At 36.1% G+C, this 19,590-nt stretch overlaps 1 protein-coding gene across 2 annotated transcripts in view; it reads left to right on the plus strand.

Moving 5' to 3' along the window:
• The window catches only part of LOC150090485 (murinoglobulin-1-like), a 257,749-nt gene that overhangs the window by 223,429 nt on the left and 14,730 nt on the right, over positions 1-19,590 (plus strand). For both annotated transcript variants that reach the window (XM_090371163.1, XM_090371172.1), the window contains exons 27-30: positions 3,390-3,580; positions 4,846-5,058; positions 11,489-11,607; positions 14,596-14,686. In XM_090371163.1, the coding sequence (XP_090227289.1) occupies positions 3,390-3,580; positions 4,846-5,058; positions 11,489-11,607; positions 14,596-14,686 (614 nt within the window). The remainder of the gene's footprint in view (positions 1-3,389; positions 3,581-4,845; positions 5,059-11,488; positions 11,608-14,595; positions 14,687-19,590) is intronic.

Raw genomic sequence — 19,590 nt, forward strand, 5'->3', positions numbered from 1 at the left:
ACAAGAAGAAGAAATGAGTCACTTATAAGTCTATCAAGTGGAAATCTGCTGTACACCAATGGAAACAGTGAAAGGAGTGAAGGTGGAGTTGGGTTTCTGGTCCATAAAGATTTAAAAAACAACATTTTGGAATTCAAAAGTACATCACCAAGGGTGTCAAGACTAATACTCAAGATTTATAAGAGGTACAAGCTAAAGATTATAATGATTTATGCACCAACATCGAGCCATGATGATGAAGAGGTTGAAGAAATTGAGAGTCTTCTAGATGAGAAGAAAACCCACTACACTATTATTATGGGGGACTTCAATGCTAAGGTTGGAAAAAGGCAAAACAGCGCAGAAAGAGGAACTATAGGAAATTTTGGAATTGGTGAAAGAAATAAAAGAGGTGAAAGACTTGTGGAATTTGCAGAATCTCAAGGACTGTCAGTAATGAACACTTTTTTCAAGAAAAGGGTGAACAGAAAGTGGACATGGAAGAGTCCAAATGGATTAACAACTAATGAAATCGACTTCATTCTCACTAACAGAAGATATATTGTGAATAATGTTACCGTCCTGAATAAGGTAAATGTTGGAAGTGATCACAGAATGGTAAGATGTACACTTGATATAGATGTAGGAAAGAAAAGGAAAAAACTGACTCGAGTAAATAATACAAAGGTCTTTGAAATAACAGAGGAGGAGAAAAAGTAGTATGTACTGGAACTTAAGAACAAGTTTGAGCTTCTGCAGACTGCTCAGGACCAAGATATCGACGAGGAATATTACAACTTTCTGAAAGTGATAAAGCCCAAAAAACCTATAGGGAAACAGAAATCCAAAGAAGAAAAAATTAGTCAAGAAACACTTGTCATGATGAACCAAAGACGACAAATGAAGAGCAAGAAAACACTGACAGGGAGAAAATTGAGTATACTGAGTTATGCAAAGCCATTAGAAAGAGACTCAGAGAGGACATAAGAAGATTTAACACAAGAAAAGTAGAACAAGCATTAAGGGAAAACAAAGGATTTAAATCAGCAGCCATGAGCAGTAATACAGAAAGACAAATGATACTGAAACTGAAGAATAGCGATGGTGTACTTATAAACAGCAGAGAAGGCATAATTCAAATAGCAGAAGACTACTATAGAGAATTATACAAGGAGCGAGGGAATGATACCAGCAGTGGGGAACATGGATTGCAAAGTAGCAACACATACGACATTCCCGATATTCTTCCTGATGAGGTAGAACATGCATTGAAGAAAATGAAGAATCGGAAAGCCCCGGGGGAAGATGAAGTTACTGTAGAGTTGTTAAAATTGGGAGGAAGAGACATAACACAAAAACTGGCAAGGCTCTTCACAAAGTGCATTAGAAAAGGTGTGATGCCTAAGCAGTGGAATAATGCAGTCCTAGTTTTGCTGCATAAGAAAGGAGATAAATCAGAAATTGGAAATTATAGACCAATTAGCTTGTTATCCCATATCTACATGTTGTTCACAAGGGTCATTACTAACAGATTAGAAAGAATACTTGATGAGAATCAACCGAAAGAGCAAGCTAGCTTTAGGACAGGATTCTCAACTATGGATCACCTTCACGTAATATCACAGCTAATGGAGAAAGCAAATGAATATAAAACACCATTATGCCTGGCATTTGTGGATTATGAAAAGGCATTTGACTCTATACAGCATAAGGCAATGTTTCGGGCACTGGAAAGACAAGGCATAGATACTCCATATATTATGATTTTGAAGAAAATATATGAGAGTGCTACCTCCTTTATTAGACTAGACAAAGACAGTAGCAAATTTAAAATCGAGAAAGGAGTTCGACAAGGAGACACAATATCTCCGAAGCTGTTTACTGCTGCCCTTGAGGAAGCTTTCAGAAGATTAGACTGGTCGCAGAAAGGAGTCAATGTGAACGGAGAGTACCTAAACCATTTACGATTTGCAGATGACATTGTGGTCATGAGCCACGATCCCAAAGAATTAGAGGAAAATCTTAATCAGTTATGCACAGTTAGTAAGGATTTTGGACTAAAGATAAATATGGCTAAAACAAAAGTAATGATGAACAAGTATGCCACGGAAAGGGAAATAATGATTGAAGGAGCAGTAATTGAAAAGGTGGAGTCATATACTTATCTGGGACAAGTTATTAGCTGTAATAATGATAAATGGCTGGAAGTCAAGAGAAGAATAAATTTTGAATGGATAGCATTCAGGAAATATAGCCACATACTGAAGAGCAATATCCCAGTTTGTCTGAAACGTAAAATATTGAATCAATGTATACTCCCCACCATGACTTATGGAAGTGAAACTTGGGCACTCACCAAAAGAATGGAAGAGAAGCTAAGAACTACACAGCGAAGAATGGAACGAATTATATTGGGAATCAGACTGTTAGATAAGAAGAGAAACACATGGATTAGGCAGCAAACGCAAGTAAAGGACATTCTTATCAAAACTAAAGAACTAAAATGGTCTTGGGCAGGACACATAGCTCGAAGACATGATGACAGATGGACTAAGAAAATAACAGAATGGTACCCAAGAGGGGCTAGAAGAAAACCTGGAAGACAAAGGCGGAGATGGATAGATGAAATCATGAGTTTTTGAGTAGTAAATGGATGGCCAGTGCTCAAAACAGAAGGAACTGGAAAGTTGCTGGAGAGGCCTTCATCCTGCAGTGGATTGAAAATGGCTGATGATGATGATACAGTGCAATATGGCCTAAGTCACTGATGCTCCTAAAATAATCAGTTTCAGTTGAACATGCTTTTAAAATTTCATGTCAGTGTATTTGGTAATTCACCAAATAACTTTTGTTATGTGTTCGGTGATTACACAATTAATTCTCACAGACAGTCTAGAATGCTGTTGTTAACAAAAGCACATGAACTTTATTTTGTTTGTAAAAGGTGATCACGACAAGAAGTGGATTCCTCATATATGCTGTGCTAATTATGCTTCGTGTCACAAAGGGGGGGGGGCAGTGCAATGATGAATCAGTTTAGTATTTTAACTAAGCACTGGGAGAAAAAAAATTGAGAGCAAAAGTTTTACAGGCCAAATGATTGACAAACAACTATGCAGACAAATGGAGTGAGTCAACAAATCTGAATGTTTTATGATAGTGGATTTTAATTTTAAAGATACTGACTGGAACTTGTGGGTTCCACTCCACCAGAAATTTTCTGGATTTACTGAATGACAGTTTTCTTCAAAAAAAATGTTAGAGGCAATAAGAGAAATGCATGAAGAGTGTCTATTTGTGCATTAAGAATCATTCATTAAAATATACACAGTATCTAACACTTATTCATTACTCGATTCCCTTTTCTTTTCTTTTTTTTTTTTTAAGTGTGATTTATTTCTTAATTTCAGGCTCTTTCACCTACTGGAGGAATCAAGGGGATGGAAAAAAGGTTTATGCTTCTACCGATATCGAAACCGCAGCTTATATTGTTCTTGCCCTGTTAGCTTTAGGAGACTCCGAAAACATTGCTAAAGCGTCCCCCATCGTCAGGTGGATTGCACAGCAGAGAAATTCTAATGGAGGATTTGTTTCAACACAGGTAGGAGCTACCATTCCAATTAGTGAAATTATCAGCATTCCAGTTATTCCATACACAATTACCAGAAAATTATTAAAATTCCAATTATCATTCAAATAATTCTTATCGTCAAATTGGTCAATTGGCTAAGGTAAAGAAAGCCAACACGAGAACCATGGCAAACTTCGGGAAACTTACCGGCAAACTGGTTTGCTGTTACCCCAGTTTCTCCCTGAATTCTTGATAAACAGGTGGTGCATGTTATCAGTAGCAGCAATAGAAGTCAAGAATGATATATTGATTGACATGCAGGTGTAACAGACGATGTAATGGTTAGTTTTTCTCCTTATTAAAAGCAGATTACTGGAGTTCATAAGTGTTTTCACTATTAAAAAAACCATATTACTGATTTCTTTGTATGTTTTAAAGTTAGGTTTCCTAACTTAATCTTAAAGGATAAGTTAGGAAAAAAGGAAAAGGTTTCTTTATTTTTCATTATATTTCGTAACCTGACAATTAAATGTTAGGTTATGAAATAATAGGAAATGGTTTCCTTATTTTTCTTTATATTTCATAACCTAAACTTAAAGGTTAGGTTAGGAAATAATAGGAAAAGAAAGAAAGATTCTTTATAACCCCAGGGGCTCACATCTGGTGAGTATGAGCTTGGCACACTCAGGGTCCTGAGTTGAATATCATCATTCTTCTGTTTCTTGGTGAATAACTTTTGACTCACTCTCACTCTCTCTCTCTCTCTCTCTCTCTCTCTCTCTCTCTCTCTCTCTCTCTCTCTCTCTCTCAGGGTAACTCGGGAATTTTTTTTTTTGCTTGTTCAGTTAAGAAATTTTTTTCTTTTCCACTGTCTAAATTTCTTAACTTTTTGAATAGTGTACGCCTCAGGCTTCCTCGCACCATATAGCTAATAATAATAATAATATTATAACATCAACGAATTACTTAACACTGTCACACCTATGTGTCAATCAGTATATCATTCTTGACTTCTACTGCCAATAACATGCACCATCTGTTGACCAAGAATGCTAGGAGAAACTGCGGCAGCGGCAAACCAATTTGCTGGTAAGTTTCCTGAAGTTTGAGATGGTTCTTGTGTTGGCTTTCTTTACATAACAGGAAAAAAATTAACAAACTGCTGAATGTCGGAACATTATATCCTAATACTCGTATGGCTAGTGGGGATGCACCCTGTAAGTCAACATATCTGAACAAGTCTCTTTTTTTTTTTTTTTCCCTTCTCTCAGTGAATACTGTTTTTCTCATTGCAGGACACTGTGATGGCATTGCAAGCCCTCGCTAAGTATGCAACTCTCGTTAAGCTGGAACCCATGGATCTGAATGTGAAAGTTCTAGGAGAAGACTCTAAAGAAGTGTTCGAGTTGACAGAAGACAATAAGCTGGTCGTACAGACAATGAAGATCCCCCACCTCCCCTCAGATTTTGCCATGGAAGCCAAAGGAAGCGGGTGTGCTTTGGTCCAAGTAAGATTATTGCACATATTTTTAATGCTCTTTTTTAAATGCTACTAAAATCAGAAGGTTGTACGATTCTCTTCTCTTTCGTAACATCTACTTTCCTGATGCAGTTAAGCATCAGAACTGTTCTTCAAGACTACACCTTGGCAAACTCCAAATATAAATAGAAATGAACTATTGGAAACAGACAATTATCTGCATTCATTTTAATTTACAAATATATCTTATCTGTGCTACTAATTTTATGCTATAATCAACATATGGTACAAATATTGCAAACAGCTGTATCGGTATAAGGCCATAGTATAATGCCATAGTCAAGTGGCACCTGTTGTAAATGGTTGGGTTTGAGTACCGCCCTCCAAATAATGAGGCTGGATAAAGTTTTGTTGCTGATGCCATCACAAAGAGGCGATCACTGTTTTCCTTAATGACCCTTAGTTAGTGACCTTCATACACATGCAAATTTTTAGATTTATACACATTTAAGTGTTTTTTTGTCAGTAATGATTAGAAAGTGAGAACATTGTATTCCTAAGGTCAAGTGATTACAAAGGAATAATGTGCACTTTTTTAAATTTCCTAATAACCTAAATTTAGAAGAAAAAAGGACATCGGTTATTCACAGATGAGAATTTTAGCATTTAGTGGCAGGTCCCGCACAAAACAAATTTTGTCACTCGTAGTTATTTAAATGTTTCCCTTATATTTTATAATGATTACATACTGTTTATATATATACAGGATATCCAAAAATACATGGCATAACTTCAGAAATGGATTCCTCATATGTAGACAATAAAAATATTTTATATCAATGTAGTTCCGGAAATGCTTGGTTTGCGAGTTTTAAAGGTCTGTCTATGACACTTAACTGTTCACATCACCTTATAGTAATTGTTCAAAATGTCCACCTTCTCCTTGAATACAGGCCTCACATCGACGTCTCATGGACTCGCAAAGACGATGCCAAATTCCTGGCATGTTTTGTATTGTCTCACAACCTGCCACAATTCGATTGTGGAGTTTCCACATCAGCTACCATAGTCAAATACACCAATGACTTTAAATGGCCCCACAAGAAGAAATCTATTGGGTTTAAATCAGATGAGCGTGGAGGCCAGGCAGTTTGTCCACTCCTCTACTTCAGGCATCATAGATCTTGGTTGTCCTCTATCGGCAGCACGAGGTGTAAAGGTCCCATGTTCACAAAGGCGGTGGATACCTTCAAACGTTTTCCCGTATGGACATCTTCGTTCTGGGAAACTTTCGTGGTACAAATGACAAGCTTCCAAAGCATCGCCGTCTGCCAAATCTTACATAAAGTGCATATCCACTTGCTCCTGATTTGAGTACATGGTCGGAATGGAAAACCACCAGATTCTGTCAGTACCTTGTGATGAAGGAAATCACCTGCAGGAGATAAGTCATTCCAGTTAATAATTTGGGAACCAAGTATTTCCAACTATGTTGATATAAAATATTTTTATTGTCACATATGAGGAACTCATTCCTGAAGTTATGCCGTGTATTTTTGAGACACCCTGTGTACACACACACACACACACACACACACACACACACACACACACACACACACACACACACACACACACACACACACACACACACACACACACACACACAGTCTATACTGTATTGCCAATTTCATTTTCGTTGTTTTTTGGCCTATCACTTTTTTTCTACTACTATGGACAACTATAGAAATGCAGTTCCTGATACATGGTCAGGTGTAGTCCCCTGATGAAATACTTGATCATGTCAATATTTATTTATTTCAGCTGACATCAGATCAAGCATATTTGCCTTACCTATATTCAACTATTTTCTAAATATGTTCCCCCCATATCTGATGACAGATAACACTATCATTTTATTTTCATTTGCATTTTTTTTTTACTAGTATTTAGCATTAGTAGAGGCATTTGATGCAAGAAAGCAAGCTTATGCAGCATCAGCCAAAAAAAAAAAAAAAAAAAAAACCACTTCCACTTCACCCCTCTGTTCATTCAAAATACCTGTCCAGCTGAGCCTTAAACTTATTTAGGCTATCAACCTCCACCACAAACCATCTGTTCCACCAACCAACCACCCGCTGGCTAAAGGCAAATTTCCGCACATCTATCCTACATCTGTCTTTCCTCAATTTGAATTTATGCCCTCTCAGGTGATTTTTCTGAGCTAGAGGAAGAATCCCATCAGCATTGAGCATGCTTAAACCATTCAAGGCTTTATACACCTTGAATGGTTTAAGGTTTAATGGTTTAATATAAAAATGGTTTATATTTTGATGTACTAATTTTACTTTACAGTTCTCCCACTTTCTATTGGCTTGGTAGTTCTGCCCATAATTCTCTTAATTCATCATAACCTTTAGGATATTAACATTCTTTCACCTTTCACAAATCCACTACACTTCTTTTTCTAATTTCCACACCCTTCTAGTTACTGGCACTTTGTGTAACTTTCACATCTATTTATGCATACTTTATTCAATATATTAATACAAACTTATATATATACTCTTGCATCTTTAATGCTGCTTTGCATTTTTAGGTGCATCTGTCATACCTAAATTATTAATCTTTTATTCATTGAAACCATTTCATCATATGTAACTTTCTAAACATTACCTTTAAGAAGTTACATTTAGTGTGTGTGTGTGTGTGTGTACACACACACACACACACACACACACACACACAGCGAATAATCGGATCTAACAGGCAGAAATTTGAGTTGGAGTGCCACAAAATAAAATAAATTACTTAAGGGGTGTTGTTAACAAAAAAAGGTTGAAACCACTGGTTTAACTAAAAGCACTGTGGCCAACAACTATCAAGAGATAGAATGTTAAATATGTTACTCAAAATTTTAATGAGTTGTTTGTGAATGATGTATTAGAAGTAGGACCTATTCAAAATTTCCCATTTGTTTGAGGGAACTGAAAAATTTTTATAAATTATTATTTGCTGGTGGAAGGTGGTTAATGCCAAAATGCCAGATTTAAGGCATTTTGGCATATAGGAAATGCAAAAACCATTAACAAATGCTGCAGAGGACATAAAGAAGCAATTTTTGGAGAAGTTTCTTATATGGCTTGATAACTGGAAAAATCTAAACCTGACAAAAGGTAAATTCACAAAGGAAGCTCACTATGCTTTAAAATTAACCACACCATTTAATGGAATCAACAGAATACATTAGCATTAGTAGAGACATTTGATGCAAGAAAGCAAGCTTATGCAGCATCAGCCAAAAAAAAAAAAATAAAAATAAATAAATAAATAAAAAATAACCACTTCCACTTCACCCCTCTGTTCATTCGAAATACCTGTCCAGCTGAGCCTTAAACTTATTTAGGCTATCAACTTCCATGACAAGGGATGGAAGTCTATTCCGTCAACCCACCACCCGCTGGCTAAAGGCAAATTTCCTCACGTCTATCCTACATCTGTCCTTTCTCAATTTGAATTTATGCCCTCTCAGGTGATTATTCTGAGCAAGAGGAAGAATCCCATCAGTATTGAGCATGCTCAAACCATTCAAGGCTTTATACACCTCTATCAGATCACCTCGCCAGTGTAATTTGTTACTGTAATTTGCAAAACTTAAGCCTTTCTTCGTAAGAGCACCCCTTTGTTCCATTCACTAATCTTGTTGCCCTTCTCTGTACTTGTTCCAGCATCTCTACATCCTTCTTGAAATGAGGCCTCCAGACCTGTTACTCTAGGTGTGGTCTGACCATTGCCTTATACAAGGGAATAATCACCTCCTTATCCCTGCTACAAAAATTCCTATATATCATCGACAATACACCATGAGCTACTCTTGCAGCCCGTCTGCACTGCTCAGAAAACTTCATATCTGCCTGCACAACCACCCCCAGGTCCCTTTCATTCTCTACCACTCTACCAATGCTATTCATCAGAGCTTCGTATGACTTATTTGTTGCCTGGGAAATTTCAAACTAATGTTTTGAATGCAAGGTTTGGACAGCACAGACTACTGTCAAGATCCTGGAACAATGTTTCAATTAGAAAAATTTTTGAATTGGGAAAAAAATTACAGTTATTAAGATTATTGCAGTTGCCATAATCCACCTCAAAGAAACTTACCGTTGATGATCTTGACACAAATGATAATGAAGTTGTAAAGGATGATGATGCAGTTAATATTTTTTCTGGTATTTTGGTTGATGAAGATGATCTTCATCAACCAAATTTTTAATGTACATTGCTGGGTACTATTGTTATTCACTTTCAAAGACACCAGAATGTGATGACTGTAAATAATTCTTTATGCGAGAGAGAGAGAGAGAGAGAGAGAGAGAGAGAGAGAGAGAGAGATACTACTTCTTTGGACTGTAATTTAATCAGAAGAGTAGATAGAGGAGGTTTAAAATACTCCCAGCAACAGCCAATTTCAGTTTTATCATATATTTTTATTTTTATGCAAAAATTGCTATGTAAGCAGAACCACGACACATGTGAAAAATTGTAGATTTGTAGCTTGGAAACTAATAATTAACATTATTTTATCCCATGAGGAATTTCAAAGAGAAAATATTTGTAATAAGCATTCCTCTCAGGAATTATGGCAAAATGCTGGACTTGTACAAAGATTTTGCTTAATAATTATTGTAAGATGAGAAATGATGGATGCCATTCAAACCTACACAAAAGAAAATTAAAACTCTCTTAAGACAAATAAAATTAGGGCTGTTTCACTTCTGTTCAGTAAATCATGATTAACATATAATGGTATATTTTTTACTTGAATACATTCAAAGAAAATTCCCTATTATAAGGTTATGTGAGGCTCATGCAGTTATGTTATCATTATTTATTATAAGTTTATTTATTTATTTTGGTAACAAATAAATTTTGTTTGTTTATTTATTTACCGTACTCTCATGTAGTTCATGACAGCCATAAAAAATATATTCGTGATATTTTTGAAGTAATCACACAAATGTAACATATTTATTGTGATGGTAATCACAAAAGTAAGGTTTTGTAAAGGAATTTTCAGTAAAGTAAATTTGTGTATTCTGGGTTGTCTCCCCACTTAATTATTAAACATTTTCAAGGCAAAAGTAAAGAAAGGGGCTCACATCTGTTGAGTATGGGCTTGGCACACCCTAAGCTGGATATCATCATTCTTCTCTTTCTTGGTGATTCCCTTCTACTTCTCTCTCTCTCTCTCTCTCATTTTTTTTTTTTTTGGCTAGTGCAGCATAAGCCTCAGCCTTCCTTGCACCGTATGGCTAATAATAATAATAATAATAATAATAATAATAATGCGTAAAAGAGTTTTTGCTTTCCATTTTTTTTATGAATTTCATGAACACTAATTTTGATTCTCTATCAAATGCTCCAAACACCCATTTCTGCTCAGCAGTTAAATTGCTTCCTCTGTGATGTTTTGATTTCACAAATAGTTTTGTCTGCTTCTACAGTTTTCCCCGATCCACCTAACTTAATGGGTTTTTTTAATAACTGCAATTTGCAAATATCTCTTAGTTTTTTTATAAAACTTAATTGCTGTTACTTTTGAAATCTCCAGATGAAATGCTGTTTTAGTTACTGGCGTGCACATTTACCAAAAGTATATACCGGTAATATACATTATCTTTTTTAATGGAAGTTTTGTATTTTCGATAAATCTATGTTTTAATAAAAAAACTTGTGCAGAACATTTTTTACAATGCCAGAACTTTCCCCATGACTGTTCATGATTCAATTAGTTTAAAATAATCATTGCACTTAAAACAATTTCGGTCTTATTAATTTAGTTTTCATCAAAAAATTAAGTAATGTTTTATTTTCCTTACAAATTTCTTCCATCTTTAAAAGATTCATTGCTACCTGTTTACCGTTCATTACAAAACTAATTACTAATTATGCCTTGTTCATAAATACACATCAATGTCAACCAATGATTACACAGTATCTTGTCGTCTGTCCTGCCCACGACCAATCATTTCATCCCATGTCATGCCTACATGTCAGTAAATATATATACTTCTCGACTTCTGCTCCAGACCGATAACACCTACCATCTGTTTACCATGCGAGCAGCACTAGAGTGCCATAGTGGCAAACCAATTTGCCCCGTAAGTTACCCATGGTTCTCGTGTTGTCTTTCTTTACCTTAGCCAAAATAAATTTAATAAAAGATAAAATTAAAATAAAATTAATAAAAAAAATAAAAATGAATAAAATAAAAATATTTCAAAGAAATTGTTTTATGTGAAAATTCGCCTCCTTTCTCATACAATTTTCCTCTCTTGGTATATAATAGATGTTATTTGAAAGTGTGTGTGTATGCACTCAACTCTCTGACTGTGTGGTCATTGCGGAATATGAAAGAAAATATATTTATTTATTAATTTTTACTGTGTGTATTTCAGACTGTTGTTCGCTACAACATTAAAGGCATCTCTGAGAAAAAGGACTTTGAACTGAAAGTGTCAACCAATGGAAGTGTATCCCATGACTGTAAGAAGGTAGAGACAGAAGTTTGTGTCAGGTGAGTTTAGAGACTTTTTTTTTTTTGCTTTCTTTCTTCCATATTCACCTTACAATTTCGCAATACATTTCTGAACAAACTAATGAGTTTTAATCAACTGCCAGAGAATATTAGCAGAGCGATTTTTGCCTCACACGGATTTCTTCCAAATATTCTGTTAAATACATTTTTTTTTTTTTGTTATATTACTACTCATTTTAAATAAGTCAGCTAAGCTGCTATTTAATGAGAGTATAGACGTAATGATGTGATATTGTTTATGACCATCACACACACACATAGGAATTACTTTCAGACAAATGAATAAACAACTATACAGCAATACTCGAATTACAATTTAAGGCAGAAATATGAAAATAGATTTCCACAAGGGACGGGCCTATGAAATAGTCCATTACCAGTCAATTAATACACTGATGACAGCACAAAACTGTACCCACCCTGGATATACACGTTGAGCAAGCTGAATGCTGATGGGATTCTTCCTTTTGCTCAGACCTGAGGGGGCACAGTTTCAAATTGAGGAAAGATAGTTGTAGAATAGATGTGTGGAAATTTGCCTTTAGTCAGCAGGCAGTTGATTGGTGGAACACGCTTCCATCTTTTGTTGTGGAAGCTAATAGCCTAAATAAATTTAAGACATTTGGAATGAATTGGGGGGAAATGGGAGGGTTTTTTTTTTTTTTTTTGGCTAATGCTGCATAAGCTTGTTTTCTTACATCATATGTCTCTACTAATGTTACTGATAATAGCATAACAGTGAGTATGCATACACATTAAACTGTAGCAGAGATGGGAGAAACCCCTGGTGCCATCAGACAACTAACACACATTAAACTGTATCCGGTATCACCGGGGGCATTCCTAGGGTATTTGGCACCCCTCTTTAAAATTTTTTTCATATGTGTATGTAAGTTTCATTTCAGGTTTTCAGGTGCCTTTTGAACGTTGGCACCCCTTCACCCTTGGGATGGCCCATCCCTGGGTATCACTCATCATAAGAGTAAACACACGCATGAGAAAATGGTTCAACTGATTCCTTCCCCATACCACTAGTCCAGTAAATTCTCTTTCCATGCTAGAGAATTTACTGGACTAGCGGTTCCAGATCACACTAGAACTGCCGAACCAATCGTTTTGACCATTTTTCATTTGCTCAAGTTTTCAAATTCTGCTCCTAGATAGACACACTTGCCAAAAAATATATGAACCTTTGTATTAAGACAGTCACAGATAGAATAAATGCAAAGAAAACTGCAATTTTGGATGATGATGATGATGATGTGTTGCCTCATTTAGTATAAAAACTGAACAGGCTGTTTGACTGCAGTAATCTGAAGCCAGAATGGGGAAAATGTGAAATCCATTTTTTAATTATTGGAAAGCAAGTGGTTCTTCCACATCTCAAAGGCATAAATGTGTCAGAAAAACAGTACTTCAAGAGTAAAGCTGTCATACTCTGAGGACTGTACAAAAAAATAGCAAACAGTGTGCAGTAAATAACATCTAATTCAACCAAGCCCAGAACTGCCCTATTTCAACCCATACCATGTGCAGGAAATTGAATAAATTGGGTATTGGCAATTTGGAAGTCACTTGTTTCAGGAAAAAAAAAAAAAAAAAAAAAAAACCTCCACTTCAATGGTGCTGAGAATGTTGTGATTGGACAGTGGAACAGTAGAAGAAAGTTAGGTGGTCAGATGAATTATGATACACTTTGTGTTTCACTGATGGTAGGCAGAGAGTATGACAAGAATCTCACGAAGTAGTTTCACCATCAAACAATGCCAGTCCCCATACAGCTAATATTGTGCAGTCAGTGATCACTGCCATAGGTGCCAAGGTTCTGCCACATATCCCCCTTATTCACCAGGCTTATCTCCGTGTGATTTCTTCCTGTTTCCAGGTCTGAAGAAAGCTCTGAAAGGCAAGCATTTTGCAGTCTCTCAAAAAATGGCTTGCAAGAAGCATTTAACGTTTGGGTATGACAGTGCCAAAAGTGTGTAAAGTTCAAGAGAGGGTATTTCAAGAAGAAGAAATCCACAAAATATTCAGATGATGGCAATTAACATAAGATCTTGCACCAGTCAGCGAATTAAATGATCACCTCTTGTAGTTTAGGTTCGAAAATAGAAATGATGTTATTGATGCATCATCACTGTCTAGTTAATGTTTATGTACAGAAAACACTACCAAAACACTTTAGCTGCCAGCACTCTTGTGGCTGGCAACTAAAGTGTGGTGAAATCTTTAATACAGGGAAATATGAAATACCCACAAACAATCGACCCCTTTCACCAAATGTGGTACACTACATTTTACAGCCTAACAATAAGAAAAGTAGAAATGTAACAACAGTTCTTTTTTTTTCTGGTCTGAAGTTAGTATTTCAAAACCAGAAAGCTATTATACATATAAATAAAATTTAATTTTAGTTTTACAGTCTAGAACAGCTACCATAGGGGTCAAAGGAGTTTGTAAGACCATTACTCTGTTTAGTAGTCATGTGGGGGTAAAACACTGTTATTGATGGATTATGAACCTAAAAATAGCTCACAAATAGCCTGTGGTATCCAAAAAAAAAAATGCTAAAATTAGTCGGAAAGCATGTTTGTTTGTTTTTTGGTTTTTTTTTTTTCATGTCTTGTTATTATTATTATTAGTCATATGGTGCCAAGAAGCCTAAGGCTTTTGCTACACCTGTCAAAAAAAAATTTCTGAGTTACCCTGAGAGAGAGAGAGAGAGTCAGAAATAGAAGTAGAAGGGAATCATCAAGGAAGAGAAGAATAATGATATCCCACTCAGGACCCTGGGTGTGCCAAGCCCATACTCACCAGATGTGAGCCCCTGGGTTGTTTGCCTTCCATTGTTATTAGGAATAAACTGAAAGAACTGGTTTTACATAGAAACATAATCATGAATGAAGTGATTCCATATTACTTTATATAAATTCTGTGCTTAATCCCATGCTATTTCCATTTTTGTAGATATATTCCTGATGGTGAGAAGTCAAACATGGCAATAGTGGAGGTCAAGTTATTGTCTGGATTTGCACCTGTCAAAGAAACCATAGAAAAGGTATGAACAAGTACTTCATTGTAATGTTGCGACTATAAGTGTAAATGACAAAGAACATCAAATACCATGCATCCTCATTTATCACTATTAGATTTTTCAATATTATTTGCAGAGGCAGCCAATTCCAACTCTAGAACCCTTGCAAGTGCTATAGTACACAGAGCAAATATACTGAGAGGAAGCTGAAACTAGTGTGAGAAATTATTTCTGACTGAAAAGTATGAAGGTCAGCTGGCACAAGCTCATAAAAATTACACTGGAATCTTTTGGTATATTGATTAACAAGGGAAAGGGTAGTCTGAATTAGTATCCAAATTACAGAACATAACTATGTAATATAAAAATAAAAACCGAAAAATTCAACAAGAGCATCGTGTCTTCAATGAAGAGGGGAACACAAAATATTTTTTTGCTAACATAAATAATCAGATTATTTGTCTCATCTGCCGGGATAGTGTCTCAGTGTTGAAAGAGTACAATATTAAAAGACATTTCACTACTAAACATTCCGAACATGGGGCCAATTTAACTCTGGAAGCGAGAAAGAAAACTGCTGCTGGATTGATTCAAAATTTATCTAGACAACAAAATGTGTTTATGTGGCTAACTAAGGAACAAGAAGCTACTGTAGAGGCAAGTTTTGTTATTTCTCATATAATTGCAAAAAGCAACGAGCCTTTTTCTGATGGAGACTATATTAAAGAATGTATGACTGAAGCTTGTGGAATTATATGTCCTGACATTAAACACAAATTTGAGAATATAAGTTTATCTTGGCGAACCGTAGTAAGAAGAATTGAATGTAGTGATACAAATTTGAAAGAGCAATTATTATCAGTATTAGAATCCATAGCATGGTACTCGATAGCTCTCAACGAGCTGATATATCTGAAAAAGTTGAAAAATGCTTAACAAAATATAATTTACAATGGAACAAAATGATAAGCGTAACAACTGACGGAGCACCAAGTTTGACAGGTAAAAATGTTGGAGCGTTAAAGAAAATTTGGGATAAAATTTGTGAAAATTATCCTGATTATAATTTAATTACAATTCATTGTATTATACATCAACGAGTATTATGTAAAAATGTGTTAAAAAAGTTGAACATGTCACATCTTGTATTATTAAACTAGTAAATTTAATACGATCAAGGGGCCTGAAACACAGACAATTCGTTAATGTTCTTCAAGATATTGAATCTGAGTACACAGATATTCCTTATCATGGCCAAATTCGATGGTTTAACTTGGGATCTTAAAGATGACATCATTCTATTTTTAAAACTGAAAAATATTATGGACTTTCCCGAATTAACTGATAATAACTGGATTTGTGATTTTGTGTTTACCCTGGACATCGTGACACACTTTCAACAAGGGAACAACGTGTTACAAGGGAAAAATTTATACGCCCATGATATGTTAAAAAGTTTGAAGGGATTTCAATTAAAACTCCAGCTGTTTGTTTGTTATTTGGTTTTTAGGAGCATTAGCAACTAAGGCCATATTGCTCCGAGGATATGCGGTGGTCATTCCCTGACATTTTCGCAACCTCCGTATTTGGTGGTCCCGGGCTCGAACCCCAGTCTAATCAAGAAGTGTGTGTGCTACGCATTGCTGCTCCTGCCCACCTGGCTACGGAAGCGCCAAAACTCCAATTGTTCCTTCGACATTTATTGATTAACAAGGTAGACCCCTTTACAACCATGACATTGCTGAAGATTCCAGAAAATAAATTTGAAAAATATTGTGAAATTATCAACGCTTTGAATGACAACTTTTCACGAAGATTTGGCGACTTCCGAAAAATTGAGACAAGTTTGGCAATAGTGCGAGACCCATTTTCAATAGAAATTGATAGTGCACCGAATGAACTACAACTTCAGATTATAGATCTGCAGTGTGATACCGATTAAAAGGGAATTGCACCGTCATGAGGAAATCTGTAAATTTTACAATACTCTTAATTCGGACAAATTCGACGAACTTAAAAGATTTTGCCGGAAAAATCTTTTAAAATTTTTTAAGTTCTATGTGAACAAACATTTCCCATCATGAATCTAAATAAAAATTCTTTACAATCAGACATCACCGATGAACTTTTACAAGCAGTTTTAAGAATCTCAAATACAAAATTAACATCCGAAATTTAAAAAAATGTTAAAAGATGTAAAACAGTTCCATTCATCTCATTAAATTCTTGGTTGTTAGAAAATAATTTTTTTTTATGTTATATTTCTTCTTCATGATAACAAATAATATATATCTAAAAATAGTATTTTACGTGCGGCCTGCCTTCTTTTTGAATTCCTAATGTGGCCCTTCAGCCAAAACGTTTGCCCAGGCCTGTTCTAGAGTTTACATAAGTAAAGAACTCTTTGCTGTTTTTCTTTGCATCCCTTGCCAAAGATTTCTCGTAATCTGCCTTTGCCTGCCTAACCTCCTTTGTAACTTGGTTACAGATCAACTTGTATCTATCATAGGCTTCTGTGTCACGTGTTAATTTGTATGTATCCCATGCATTTTTCTTCTCTGCCATATGTCTCATTAGTTCATTTGACATCCATTTAGGCCTAAACCTTGAACAATATTTTTTAGTTGGTATGTAAAGCCTAGTAGCTTCCAAGATAACTTCTTTGAATGCTTCCCATTTTGAATTTGCTGTTGGTAACATCATCAGTTAGTCCCACTGTATAGAATTTAAATACTGTCTCAGTCCATCGTAGTCGCCTTTATGAAAGCAATAGCCCTTCCCTTTACCTCTAATGGTAGTTACCTCTTTGAGTAACTCCCACTTCAGCACACTGTGATCACTGCCACCTTGTGGTTCATTTATCTGCAGATTCTTAATGCATGAAGAATCACTACTGATAATCAAATCAAGAGTATTCCTCCCTCTAGTTGCCTCCCGAACATGCTGATGTAGAAAACAATCATCCAATAAATCCACAAAAGCCTTGCTAGTGTGTGAGTGACCAGCCCCCAAATTCCAGTCAATATCTGGGAAATTAAAATCCCCCATTATAAGACTCTCTGATTTACTGGCCCACTCTATTTCCCTGTACAGTTTCTTATTATTCTCATCAGAGTCATTAGGCCTAAAGCACACTCCTACTCTCAATTTTGATCTCCCAATGCTTATGTCACACCAAACTGACTCGACACTGCACTGTCCAGCGATGTCGACTGCCTTCACTTCCTTGGATTTTATGTGTTTCTTAACTAATAGCATAACCCCTCCTCCCTTCCTATCCTGTCTATCTTTTCTGTAGACGTTGTACTCCCCAAATTCCAGTTCTGCATTCCTTATATCTGTGTGACACCACGTCTCTGATATCCCAACAATATCTGCCCTTGATGTATTGAGCAATACCTCATATTCATCAAATTTATTTACTAAACTCCTAGCATTGGTGTACATGCAAGTATACATGCACCTGTTTCTATTCTTAGCTATCCTAACACAACCCATGTGTTTACTTGTACCGCAATGACTCCCAGCAGTCTCTGAATCCTGCATCTTGTTTTTCAGGCTTCTCTCTTTCCAGAAGAACTACAGGAACTTCTAGACAAAGTCTAGAAGTTCCTGTAGTTCTTCTGTCTCGGCAATGAGGGCGATATCATCTGCATATCAGATGTTGTTTACATTCTGTCTGCCAAATGCAAATCCTCCAATTCCATGTGTTCCTCTCATAATTTCCTCGCTGTAGAAGTTGAATAGGTCGGGAGAGCAAACACAGCCCTGTCTTACGCTGGCTGTTTGTTCCCAGTATAAGTTACTGAGTATCCTTATGTCTTTCCCATCTATTTCCAAACAATCTAGAATGTCAAAGAGTTCTTCATGTTTCACCCTGTCGAATGCCTTCGTATGATCAATGAAACACATAAACAGGTCTCTTTGCATTTCAATGGCCCTCTCTGACATTATCTTTATCATGAAGATAGCATTTCTTGTTCCCGTATTTTTCATAAATTCACATTGTTCTTCTCTTATCTCTGGCTTTATTTTATTCCTTATCCTCATCAATATTATTCTTAGAAGAATTTTAGTAATATTACTTATTAAGCTAATAGTACAATGTAGTTCACAATCAATAGCCCCTGGTTTCTTTGGCAGAGCTATGAATATGGATTTATTAAGATCCTCTGGTATCACACTACTCACATATCTCATTTAACACCTCAGCTATTATCGCAATGCCAAAATCATCCAAAGCCCTTTATTATTTCTGTCACGGTGGAGTCTGGTCCGGCCGCCTTATTACTTTTCAATCGGGATACAGCTGTCCTGACTTCCAATTTCAGTATTTCCGGGCCTTTCAGGGTCCTATGGCTTGTTGGTTTTTCCCCACATTCGTCCTGAAAGTGACGACGTGGGGAAAAACTAACGATGATGGACAGAATTCTTCGACGTATTCTGTCCTTCTGTTCATAACTTTGCCCTTTTCCATGATTACTGTTCTGTCCTTCGCTTTTATACAGCCCACTGCTGGACAAATCTTATGTCCCACCAACTCCTTGATCTTCCTGTACATTGTAGCTGGCTGTGAGCATTCATATTTTTCAATCTCTTGGAACTGCTCATTTAACCATGCTTCTTTTGCCTCTTTGCATTCCCTCTTAATTTTCTTGTCCATCTTCCGATATTCTTCGCTGCATCTTGGAAAAATCTGTTACCTTTGCCTCATCAAGCTCAGGATTTTGCTCGTCATCCATTAATTTTTACTTTTCCTTTCTTTCTTTGGAATGGTCTCACATGCTGTGTTGGTCAAGGCTTCCTTCAGTGCTTGCCATTTGCTGTTTCCTTCATTTGCAAGTATCTCATACCTGCCTCTGACCGCCTCGGCGTATGCATTCCTAATGCCATCATCTTTTTGCAATAGATCAAATTGAAAACATTCC

Source organism: Mastigoproctus giganteus, chromosome 1 (genome assembly GCF_048544385.1).
Source record: "Mastigoproctus giganteus isolate SK-2022 chromosome 1, ASM4854438v1, whole genome shotgun sequence".
NCBI classification, from domain to species: domain Eukaryota; kingdom Metazoa; phylum Arthropoda; class Arachnida; order Uropygi; family Thelyphonidae; genus Mastigoproctus; species Mastigoproctus giganteus.